Source organism: Heterocephalus glaber, unplaced genomic scaffold (genome assembly GCF_053883595.1).
Source record: "Heterocephalus glaber isolate CG9 unplaced genomic scaffold, H.glaber_assembly_v1.0 deba00001429, whole genome shotgun sequence".
Classification (NCBI taxonomy): Eukaryota; Metazoa; Chordata; class Mammalia; order Rodentia; family Bathyergidae; genus Heterocephalus; species Heterocephalus glaber.
Window position 1 is genome coordinate 26,501,844 of NW_028258294.1, and position 13,419 is coordinate 26,515,262.

The 13,419-nt window shown below is 38.1% G+C and overlaps 1 protein-coding gene across 3 annotated transcripts in view; it reads right to left on the reverse strand.

The window, feature by feature from the left end:
• Positions 1-12,631, reverse strand: part of Arhgap20 (Rho GTPase activating protein 20) — a 125,462-nt gene extending 112,831 nt beyond the window's left edge. For 2 of the 3 annotated variants that reach the window (XM_004856526.4, XM_004856525.4), the window contains exon 1: positions 12,326-12,631. In XM_004856526.4, the coding sequence (XP_004856583.1) occupies positions 12,326-12,430 (105 nt within the window). In that variant the 5' untranslated portion in view covers positions 12,431-12,631. Of the gene's footprint in view, positions 1-11,912 lie in introns of all 3 variants that reach the window. The other variant, XM_021237792.2, reaches the window with a different exon arrangement.
• Between the last annotated feature and the right edge of the window lie 788 nt (positions 12,632-13,419).

Here is a 13,419-nt window from a genome sequence, read left to right on the forward strand (position 1 = left end):
GTGAGATTCTTCATTGGAAACAATAATAATTTTTAAATTAATGCAACATTATCGCATAGAAGAAAGTATGCATCTTCCAAGGAAGATGAAACAAAAAAATGGGCAGAACTGCAGAATGAGAATCTAAGTTGATCTTGGGTCTTGGAGAATTTACAAAAGCTGCAAACTACATGGTTAACATGTAATCTGATGATAGTGTAAAAGTTAATTATCAATCAGTCATGCTGGAATACATGGGTACATGAAAAAGAATAAAGTTGGGCTTCTAAATCATAGTATATAAAAATTGTTTAAAATTGATTAAAGTCCTAAAGGTAAGAGCTAAAACCATGAAAATCTGAACAAAAAACCATAGGCAAAAATTCATCAGGTAATCAGTGGTTTTCTAGATATGATACCCAAAGTACAAACAACAAATGATAAAAACAGACAAACTGGATATTCTTGAGATTTGAAACTCCCATACTTCAAAGGCAACCATTAAGAAAGTGAAGAGACAACCCTCAAAATGGAGAAAACTTTAACAAATTATCTATCTACTAAGTGACTTAGATTATGTAAGGAAATATTACCACTATATATGGTATATTATCCAACAAAACACAAGCAAGGATCTAAATATAGGCAGTTCTCCACAGATACACAAACAACCTTAAGCACATGAAAATTGTTCAACATCATTAGCCACAAAGAAATGTAGGTAAAAACTACAATGAGATACCACTTCATACACATTAGAATGATTATAATAAAAAAGATAAATAGAAACCATAGGCACAGGCAAAAACTTCCTGAGTAGGATTACAGGAAGTAACAGCAAGAATCAACAAATGGTACTATATCAAATATAAAAGTTTTGCACAGCAGGAGAAACAAACGAAGTTAAGAAACAGCTTATAGGAGAAAATCTTTACCAGCTACTCTTCTGGCAGAGGATTTATATCTAGAATACATAAAGAACTAAAAAATACTCTTAAAAATCAAATCAAAATCAAAATCAATCAATAGATAAGCAAAAGAATTGGACACTTCACAAAAGAAGACATACAAATGGCCAGTAAGTATATGAAAAATGCTCATCATCTTTAACCATTAGGGAAATGCAAATCAAAACTACACTGAGGGGCCGGGGATTTAGGTCAGTGGTTCTGCCGCCTGCTTCACAACCCTGGTACCAAAAAAAGCCAAACCAAACAAACAAACAACCAAAAAACTACACTGAGATTCCATCTCATCCTATTCAGAATGGCTATCATTAAGAATACAGAAAATAAATCCTGGTGAGGATGAAGGGAAAATGGAATCCCCCTACACTGTTCGTGGGAATGTAAATTAACCACTATGGATATCAGTATGGATGTTCCCCCCCCCCAAAAGACAACCCTCCTAAAAATATAGCTACCTTTTGATCCAGTTATCCCATTCCTTGGTATGTATCCAAAGCAATTAAAGTCAGCATACTACAGGGATACTTGTATACCCATGTTTAATGGGGTAATGTGGCACAATTCACAATACCCAAGATATGGTAACAGTCTAGGTGCCCATCAATAGATGACTAAAGAAAATGTAATATATATATATAATATAAAATATATAAAATTAATATAATTATGCACAAAATACATATATAAAATATACATATAAAATATAAAATATATAACTTATACACATACACATAATGAAACATTATTTAGCCACAACAACAAAATTGTAATTTGCAAGAAAATGGATGGATCTGGAGACCACAAGGTTAAGTAAAATAAGTCAGATTCACAAAGACAAATATCACATGCTCGCTCTAAAACATACTACGGCTGAAAACTATGGTGAATGTTTAAATTTTTAAAAATATCAATTATAATAAAAGGCACACCGACATTAATCCCCTTCAAAATATTCTCCCTCATATCAAATACTTGTCCTATTTTCTGAAGCAGTTCTGGAAGTCCTCTTTCCAACTATCTTTAGTTATGCTCTTGTGGCTGCCTTGATGTCCAGAAGTCATACAGTGCCATATCTAGTGAATAAGGTGGATGAGGATACTCTGTAATGTTTTTATGAACCTGCTTTCCACTGAATGTTGCTCAGTAGTATCATTCACCATTTCTGATCACACATAATAAAAGAGGACTTCCAGAACTGCTTCAGAAAGAAGCAAGAATGATGGCGTAAGTATGTTTGTAGTGAGGGGAGGTACTTTGAAGGACATTAATGGCAATATGTCTTTTACTGTAATATGAGAAAAATATACATATTGAATTCCCCAAAATGTGAAACTAGGATGGAGGAAAGGGCAAAGGTGGGTAATATGGGGTGAAAATGGTCAAAGTATGTTACATGCATGTAAAAATCTGCCAAAATTAAACCCATCAATCTAAACAATTTTTTAAAGTGAAAAAAAGAATTTACTGGTGAAGGAGTAAAGAAATTTGATTTTTATACATGATGATGGGAATGTAGAATGGTGTAGTTTTACTGTGGAAAAATAGTTTGGCAGTTCTTCAAATAGATAAACTTAAGAGTTATCATATATATAATCCTGCAATTTCACTCCTTGATATGTACCCAAGAGAAATGAAATCATATGTCCATACAATGATCTGTACAATTGTTTATAGCAGCATTATTCACAATAGTTGAAAAGTGGAAACAACCCCAATGACTGTCACCTGAAGATGGATAAACAAAATGTGGTATATTTATACAATGAAATATTACTCTGCAGTAAAAGAAATGAAATACGGATACATTGTAGAACTCCAATGAACCTTGAAGTTAACATAATAATTTAGAGAAAATAGTTATAAAAGACCATATAGTACAGGATCCCATTTATATAAAGTGTTCAGAATGAATCTATACAGTCAATGTAGATGTATTTGCCTAGGGTTTGGGGATAAGGGGGGATTGAGGGATGATTACTGAGAGGTACGGTGTTCCTTTCTGAAGTAATACTCTAAACTTGTGATGGATGCACAATTCTACAACTATTCTAAAAGTCACTAAACTGTACACTTTACATATGTAAATTATATGGTACATAAATTATATTTGTTATAAATGAAACTATCTATTTAAATAGATATTACTGGGCTCTATCCCAGTAAACTGGTTCACAGTCAGAAGCCACAATTTATTTCTTTCTTACAATAATCATCTGAAGTATAATATATGAAATGAACAATTATTTGATTTTTGTCTAATATATTTTTATTCAAAATTTCTCAATTATTCTTCATCTGAATTCCTCAGAGACCTGAGGAAGTTGCCCACCTGCCATTTGCTACCATTCCTCCTCTACTTCCACTGTGGCCAGCCTAGGGTCTTCATACAGTAAATTCCTGACAGTTGTATATTACACGAACAAATTAACATCAACTGTATATGAGATTTTAAGGTGATAACACAGGAGTGCCTATGTAAGAAAATAGTCATAATGAGGTAACTTAAAAAAATGTTCTGAATTTTTGAAAATACTTTTTACATAAAAACCTGCATACAGACTCTCATTACAATTTTATCTTCCTTTCAATCAAGAAATATAGCACAATTTTTGAAACCTCTAAATCACTCTCAACCTGGTCATTCTTAGTTCTTGTAGTAATTAAAAAAATAAAGGATATCAAAAGAAAGAAATAAGATGAAAGATTTAAGTCAGAGGTTAACTGCATTTTTACATGCTTTGTTTAGAAACAAAATCCAAACATTTCAATCAATTTTACATGAAATGATGCTGGAATCACTTTCAAGCATTTAAAATAAATAAGCATAGCATTAAAACAAAGGCTTTGAGGAAAGCTTTTTTAAAACTCTAAATTTTTAAGGCTAGGAAAATATTTAGTCAAACTACAAATTAGCTTGCTCAAATTTGACTATTAATTCTTTGTGGCTAGTCTGTGTAATTTAGTGAGCAATAATCTATTTCTTTCTTGCCTTCCCTGCATGCCAGCAGAATTTATATGTGGAGACCTACCCAGCCATTGAACAATTATAGTTCAAAGATACTGGCTCCGAGGGAAGAATTATTTTTAACCTTGCACCTTGTTTCTGGATTCTATTATCACAACAAGATTTTGACCACTGGGTAATCTGAAACTTGCCACTATTGTCAGTTTGGCCCGTGATAAGTATAATCTTCTGCTTACTTATAAATCATACCACCCAGAATCAATTTGAACATTTAACTAAACAATGTTATCACAGTATTGCCTACTGTAAAGGAATCTAAATTCCTGAGTTTAAGAAAGAAATGATTTTCTTTTTGGCTCTTTCCTCTTTCCATAAGACAATTACTACTATGAGAGTAACAATAAATATACAAGATCTACATAATGAAAAAGAAAGCGTGCTGGGCTAGCAGACACTGGGCCTTAATACTGGGCCCTAGTTCTACCATGTTACTTCTCAGATTCTCTCTAAAATGCACATAACATCTGCCCTACCCATCACAAAGAATCAAATAAAAGTGTACTTTGAAATGAAAAGCACTGTGATAATGTAACATACACTGTAGTAATCTTTAAAGTACTTAACTACTGTGCATACATAAACATGGGGATATTAGAATTTCCTCCATATATTATTTGTTCTTCTGCCTCCAACCCTGCCCAAATAGGATTCTGACGTATCGCTATGGGCCTTCAAATTGGCTGGATTTTCTTTTTAGCAGAGCCACCAGTTTCAACCTTTGGTAATGATTTCCTTTCAGCAGCACTCTAGTACACAGAGTCAATCACCAATGTTCTCTAATACAGTAATCTCTTATAGGGTAGGACTCCACTACATATGTTTACATCACAGCCTACACAAAATGGAATTATTTGTACAACCATGATGCACTATGATAAACAAAGGGGTATTCTGGCTACCCCAGGACCCACTCACTTGCCTGAGAGCCAAGGTGGTGGATATCAGACACATATGCAATGGTTGAGAAGTTCTGCCTTATAGCAGCCTCTCAGTTTTCTCACACAGAAGGGAAAAGACTTAATTGTAAGAGTATATCAAATGAGAATAAAAAACAAATCCAAGTCTATCTAGACTTAAACATAGTGCTCTATCTATTAATGGCTATTACCAAAGCTAAAGTTCAAGGAGGTGAATGCAGGCGCAGAAGAAACTCTCTTAGGTATAAACCAGGTCCTAGGTAAATAAGGAAAAAGCAAAAGGACATAGAGCAGCTGGGTTTTCCAGATCTGTGATATGTGAGATGATGTGGTCACACACATTCCATTTTCAGAGTCCACATACAAGTGACTAGACATCTAAAAACAGGTTTTACATTTCAGTTGTGCCATGTGACAGGTGTCTGTCAAAATTAGGTCAAAGCTACTCAGTACAACACTGACATACAGTGATAGAGGGGTTGCTCCTGCTATTGGTTGGGTATTTCTAAACTTGTCCCACATTAAAAACAAACAAACAAAAACAAACAAACCCAAGACTAAAAAAAATTTAAAAATGAACTGGGTTGGTGTTACCTGCATGCCCAGTTACTGGTGGCAGACAGAAAGCAATTACTTCTGCTCCTTTTCCACTCTCCCAAGTTGTGAAGAAATCCCCCATACACAAACAAAAACTAAAGATCACCCTCATCCTAGTTTGCTTCAGAAAACTGCTATAGTTGCCACTACCAAACGGAGCCCTCTCTGCAGGCTTCCTGCACACATCAGAACCTGTAGAATTCTGTGATTCTGTACACTTGAGATAAGCCTAAGAGCTGTGAAATTCAGTTATATAAGTTATTGATTGGACAGGATTCCATTTGTATAGGTACCATTAGTTTTCACACTTCTCAGTCTACTGAACATGTTCCGCATTTTGTCTTGCAGAATTTTCATCAAATCATAACCTCGGAGAATGTGGAAGCCACAGGGAGTGTGACAAATTGCTTCATGACAACCATTTCAGAACTAGTAGCAACAACTGCACCATTTTAAGTACCTGTGATTTGTGAATTTTTAGTCTATGAGCTAAAACTATTTTAACCTAGGAGATTTAATTTTTAAAATTAATAATTACTTTTTAGACAAATTCATAAAAATAAGATTGACTAACTTCTATAAAAACTGATTTATTCTGTTCTAATATATGAATTTTAGAGTTACAAAATATTAATGTTTATTTTGCCATGCATTATTATGCTCACATTTTAAGAATGTGGATGCAAGATGTGTTTTTCTCAGACTCAAGATTTATAATATAAAAGTTTACTGAATTGGAGGCATTTCAGTTGGATTTCCAACACACATGATTTTCCACAGCAGAATTATCTAAGGCACAGGATTTGGTGCACTCACACATAACTTTGAAATATAGCCCTATGAGTCTATCTGGAGAATATGCCAAGCTTTCTAATAGCAAGCAAGGCTGAGGTACTGGCATTTGAGACCAGACCTAGCTAAAAGAGCTCCTGAAAGGCATCAAGCCTTATACAAAACATCAGAAAGTGATCAAGACATAAAAACCACAAAAATGTAAAGTTACTTAGACCAGTTACTGTGTCCTTGATTGTTATTAATAGTAAGTGTTTACCTAACATTTACCTAGAGGCTTTAGTGAATATAACAAAGCAATCTTGATTTTATGCAATTCACCTTGTGAACAACACCAAACAAGGACTCAGTAGAATACTGGTTTAACCGCTGGCATCATGTTTTTCTTAGTGTTGAAGAGCAAAATTAAAGCTTCCTCATTCAGATGCTTCATTCAAGTCCCAGTACCAGACACACATATGGCCAAAGTCAGCTCTTTGGGGTGTTCTACTGTATGGTGCTATAAACAGATCTGGATTCAGACAATGTAGAAAGAAAAGACAGAATGAAGTTTACAATAGCAGCTGGTATATTTTAAATTGTTGGAGCTATTTTAAAATGATTTTCCATTGACTGCCTTTCTGTACTATAAATCTTTTTTTCCTCCTCCAAAAAACTAAACTATTAAAGATCTTTCAATTAGTGAGACTGAAGGGTCAGTGGGTCTGAGTCATATACAAATCATCCCTAATAAAAATGATTCTAAAATGCATTTTCATTGCATTAAAACTGTTCTGTGCATGTATCTTCAAGGACACATTATTCCAGAAGCATTTAAAGTATTATTTTTATGCTATTGTTATATTTTAGAATAGAATATACGTAACAAGAATTAGAACTTCCTGTACATATATATTATATTCTTTAGAAGGCCTCAGTGATGGAAAGTCTTTGTTCTCTGGGAGTGGATTTGATTTTTAGAAACAGTCTAATAGTCTGACTAGCAAATAAAGGTAAATGATTTAGCTAGGTTATTCTCCTTCAGGTTAAAATAATCAATGTGGCTATAAAATAAAGAGACTAACTTTTTTATACAGGATTTACAAACTAGTTCCTCAAACACACTTACTTGAGAATCTTTAAACTATGGTTCCCATTTCCTGAAATCTGTTATAAAACACTCTTTTTCACTCATAAAAGAGCTGAGGGTCACTTTAAAAGGCCTTCAGTTAAACATCCAAATGCAGAGTGGTCCAGCTTAACATCCATATTTATCCAACCAGTATCATGTTTCTTTAATAACAGTTGTCATGATTCATTACTGCTTCTGTCTCTTCCTCTGGACCTGTGCTGCCCAATACAGTAACCATTAAACACATATGGCTACTTATATTTAAATTCAAATTAGTTATAATTAAGGAAAATTTAAAAACTAATAAATTGGATTTCACCAAAATGAAGAACTTCTGTTCCCTGAAAGATGCTATTAAGAGACTAGAAAGAAGCCAGACATGGTAGCACACACCTGTAATCCTTATACTGAGGGAGGCTGACACAAGAGGGCTGTAAGTTTAAGACTATCCTAGACAATTTAGTGTCTCAGTAAGACCATGTCCCAGAATAAAACATAAAACGGGCTGGGGAAGCAGCTCAGTGAAAAAGTCCTGGGTTCAATCCCTAGCAGAGAGATAAGTAAATATATAAAATGCTAAAAGAGAAAAGAAAGATGAGTCATAGAGTGAAGACTTTACAAATCACCTATCTGGCAAAGTATTTGAAAACAGAATGTATCAAATCAAAAGTCAATTATAAAGAAAGGAAATCAAAACTGGAAAAATATTTAAATGGGTACTTCACCAAAGAGAATATATAGGTGAAAAATAAGCACGTGAAAAGATGCCCAGTCATCAATCATTAAGTAAATGTAAAACAAAACCACTAGATACTACTTTATATTGACTAAGATGACTATGACCAAAAAAGACAGATAATAACAAGTGATGGTAAGAATGTGAAGAAACTGGAATCTCAGACAGGGCTAGTGGAATGTAAATTCACTTTGGAAAAGAGGAATGAAACAGTTTCTTAAAAAGTTAAAACCAAACTTAAAATATGATCCAATTTCACAACATACCTAAAAGAAATGGAAGCACAGGTCCACACAGGCTTATATATGAATGTTCACAAAGGCTTCCCTTGAAATAGTCAAAATTAGGAAATTATCCAAATGCTTACTAACAGTTGAATGAATAAACAAATTGTGGTTCACATGTTAACCATTCCTAGTCTGAAAATCCAAAATCCAAAATGCTTCAAAATATGACACTTCCTGAGCACTGACATGATTTCACAAACGGAAAATTCTAGATTTCATGTTACATGTTTTAAAATACAAATACTGTACAAAATTATTTTCATACTATATGTATGAGGTACATATGAAATATAAATGTCTTTCACGTTTAGACTTCAATGTCATCCTCAAGACATCTCATTATGTATATATAAATATTTCAAAATCCCAAAACTTCCAAAATTCAAAACTTCTGGTCCCCAAAACTGACAGAGAATATTCAACCTTTACTACTGAGCAATGACAGACACTACTGATATACATACCAACATGGATGAATACCTAAACATTATACTGAATGAAAGAAGCTAGACAAAAAAGAATAAAAGTATGATTCCATTTATATAAGTTCTTGAAAATGCAAAGTTAATCTACAATTACAGAAAACAAGCTAGTAATTCTTCAGGAAATGGTTTTACATATACATACTTTTTTCAAAATTTAAAGATTTATATACTTTAAGTATGTGAAGTTTATTGTATATCAATTACACCTCAATGAAGCTGTTAAAAAATCCTAGACAGGTGTAATGGTAAATGCCTTAATCCCAGCACTCTGGGAAGCTGAAGCAGGAGGATCACAAGTTCGAGCTCAGCCTGAGCAACTTAATAACTCTGAGACAGTGTCTCAGAATTTAAAGGGGCTAGGGATGTAATTCAGTGTGAAAGCCTTGGGTTCAATTCCCAGCACTACTATTACAACAAAGAAACAAATTTAAAAACCCAATAGCAAAAACTAACTCTTCAGTTGTACCAGGGCATTTCAAGAGCTCAGTAGGTAAGTGCAGCCAATGATCACTGAACTAGACATTCCAGATAAATAAAGGTGCATCATGGCAACAAGTCCCACTCAACAACATTGCTTGGACAGGAGTCAGGAAACTATGTAACAGGGACCCACTTCATGTTTTCCTAAATAAAGTTTTACTGGAACACAGCTAAGCCAATTCATGCACGTATTGTCCATGGCTTCTTTGGTACTACAATGGCAGAGCTAAACAATTGCAACAGACACCATATGGCCTGCTAACCTAAAATATTTGCTGTCTGGTCCTTTATGTAAGGTTTGCTGACCCTCCTCTAAACCATAAATTCTCAGGATAGGGGACATGCCTATCCTGTTTACTGCTCCACATAACGCAATTAATATGTACAGAGTACCTGATATGTAGAAAGCACTATTTCTATGCACTGAGGATACAACCTGGAATAACATAGACTAAGACCCTATTCTTACAGTGTTCACAATCTGGTAGAGGTGACAGGTATAAGGTAAATATGAAAATATGAGACAAAGTGTAATACTAAGATAACAAGAAAGCAGAGGATACAGAGCATAATTGAGAGGTAACTTCCTTTTAGTTAGGAAAGGCCTATGGGAATGCTATGAATGCTATGAATCAACACTGTAAAGACTGGGAGCAGATGCAGAGGGAAAAACACCACCAAAGCCTCAAAATAGGAATGGATTTGAGGACTTGATTTAAGAAAAAGAAAGGCCACATGGCAGGGCCAAGAAAAGGAGTCTGGATTTTCTCATGTGATAGAAAGGCACTCCAGGATTTTAAGCAGGTGAGAAACATAATTAATTTACATTGCTTAAAGATCTTTCTGGTATGTTAAATGGAGACTGGGTTATGGAAAGACAAGAAAAGTGTTAGACAAGAAGTCTCTGCAAAGGCACAAGTGAAAGACGGTGGTGCTTGGGTTACGGTGGCAGCAGTGGAGACGAACTTATGTTTCAAGTGATAACAGCTTTTCTGATGGATTGTTGTAGAATGAGGAAATGAGTTTAAAAATGAATTCTAAATTTTTGACTTGAACAACTGAGACACAATGTTATGAATTACAGATAGGAGAAAAATTACAAACAATAAGTGCTAACATTTTAGTGTCTATTTATGTCATCATTCATTCACGTTTAATTTTCCCGATAATCTTGGGGACAGATTCTGGCTTGGTAGTATATCAATCCATTATGTTTTATAATAAAGGCCACCATCTTAGAAATAATGACTATGCTGAGTTAAAAAAAGACGGGAAAGGGGCAAAACAGCCCTTCATTTATTGAACATTTACTCCTTGACAAATGATGAAGCTACTCTTTAGTATTTCTTCTCTTTTACCAGCATGCTTAATGAGCCTTGGGCAGAGGTTGGAAGAAAACTGTTCAGGAAAATTAATTTTGATTTTTTACAATTCCTCAAAATTACAAAATATAAACAATGCTTTACATTCATTTGACATCTTTTTGTACCATTAACCTGATAACGTACAGGTTTTGTTTGGAAAGACTTGATTACAAACACATTCCCTCCATCTCTGAAGGGGAGAAGATGACAAAGACAAACAGCAGCTTCAATACATCAAAGGCTGAGCCAGCAGAGCAGCCCATGCATCAAGTTCATGGACACCCCTAAATGGCTCTGCCACAAGGTCAAGGTCCTTTGGAGCACACAGGCACTACACGTCTATACCTGCAGCATGATCTCACTTCTCTTCATTGACCTCTTAGCCAACCCAGTACATTGGTGGGAAGATTTCTTAAAGAATGAAAAATTTGGACAAGTAAGGAGCCTTGTAACCCCTTAAGCCTCTAATTATAGCAATACAATGCCTTAAAATATATCTTAAGAGCTAGATTATCCTTCTCGCCAAAATTTGTTTCTGGGGAAGCTGGCAAAGCATCATCACGGCAAGGAACAAAAATGGCCAAACATCTGAAAGTCTTGTGCTGAAGGACGGGGAGGCAGACATGGCTAGAAACATCCAAACCAATTCCTAAGAGACTGAGAGCCAAGGCCGGGAGGTCCCAGCCCACGTGCACTAACTGGCTCAGGGAACAGTTCCAAAGAAATCTGACCCCAATCGGAATCCTCCCTCCGCGCCGCAGACGTGTTTATCAGAAGGGAATGCTACAAGTTGTTACCCGCACCCCTCCTAGCTCTGACAGGGAACACGCGAGGCCACCCCCACGCCCACACCCACACCCAGACCCTCTCCAGCCCTGCCAGAGTCCCAAGGGCCAGGGATCAGCTCATTGCGAAGGCCTGGGCTTTCCACTACAGCCCCCTTTGCCCCCGCCCAGCCCAGCTGCAGGCCAAGTCGAATCTTCGCGTCCCCGTGGCACGGTCCATTTAGCATCGCGCATCTGCACCCTCAATTCTGACCACCCCCACCCGACCAGGACCGCGCTCCCCGTGGGAAGAACCCTCTATCTTCAGAAGTAAGCCAAGCAGCTGCGCCTCCGCAGCCAGGTGAGGGGCAGAGCCCGCGCCGCAGCCCGGCCGCCTGGCCGCCTACCTTCTTCTGCGCCCCGGGCGGGCAGCACCAGCTCTAAGGACTTCGGTGCCGACCCCGCCAAGGCCACTTCGCTAGGCTGGAGGAAGACGACCCCCTCCGCCAAATCCAGGGCTGCGCTCCGCGACTGCGGATCCGGCGGCAGATGGAGACGGGGCTGCAGGGTTCGTCAGAGGCGAACTGAAACTAGATGCTGGGAGCTGGAGTTTCTGGGGATCACCTGGGTGGGGAGCAGCGGCGCGTCGGCGAGAGTGGTGAGGGACTGTGAGGAGGCCGGGACGAACGGCTCGGCTCTGCCGAGCCTCAAGGGCCAAAGGCGGTTGGCTCGTTCGGCTCGAGCGGAGGGCTTGCGCCGGCGTGGGGGCTGCGGCGGCGGCGGCGGCGGGGGGCGCGAGGCCCCAGCTCGGCGTCCTTACCTTCTTGGTGCCCGGGCCTCCCGCGAGCCGAGACACTCCTGTCAGGGAAGAGGAGCGGGGCGGCTGTCCCCCTAGGGTCTCCTGCTGGGGGGACATCGCTTCCATGAAGAAAATCTTCAAGTAAGTCCCAGCTCAGGAGGAGGCTACGCGGTCATGTCCGCGTGCGGACGGCCGGAGGGGCGAGGGCGGGCTAGTCGAAGCGCGGCCGCCGCGCTCAGGCAGGGAGCCGGGCTCCGGGTGCGGGCGACGCACCTCCCGTCGGGGCCATGTACCGCAGCGCTCCGCTCCGCGCCGCGGCTGGAGGCGACTGCAGCGCGACCGCCAGTCAGCGCCGCGGAGGCCCCGCCCCGGCCCGCCCCCTCCGCGCGGGAGCCGCCCCGCCCCCGCCGCCCTCCAGGCCTCAACCTTTTTTTTCTACCCACGGTGTTAATGTAGACATCAAAAGTCCTGTCATTTCTCTTTTCCCATCATACCCACGGGTGCACAATACACATGCGTGGACATTCAAGGTGTTGAAGAGAAGAATCGTGACATTAGACCACACAGATGTTTGTTGAACAAGTGACCATGGTTTTCCTAATACTAGATATAACAATAGTCTTTGTAATCTACACTTATTCCTATTAAAAATGAGAATTGTTCTATGACTCATAAATGGAATATAGAGGCTTTGTTTAGTTCTGTTTTCCTAGAATAAATAGGAACGTACTGAGTTAAAGGCAGAAGGAAGAAGTTTCAGAGGAACATATTATACATAAGAAAAAGAAGTTCAGCACGAGGAGGTTTTGGGTTGTTTTTTTGGAGCAAAAAAATGTTTTTGAAAAATCATCTATAGCCACCAAAGAATGAAAGCAGCATAATTTAAGACTGGTTCTTAAGACTGGGAGCTTTTAAGAATACACTGGACCTTTGACTTACGAATTCCATCTGTTGTCGAGAGCTGGTTGTAACTCAAGTTGGTTGTTAGTCAATACAGCTGAGATCTGGATGTTTATCTGGGTACGTGCTATAGATAACGAGAAGCAGATGAATCTTCCATTAACTTAATTAACCCGAGTTGTTCATATGTCTGGCCAGTCATAACTTGAGGGTTC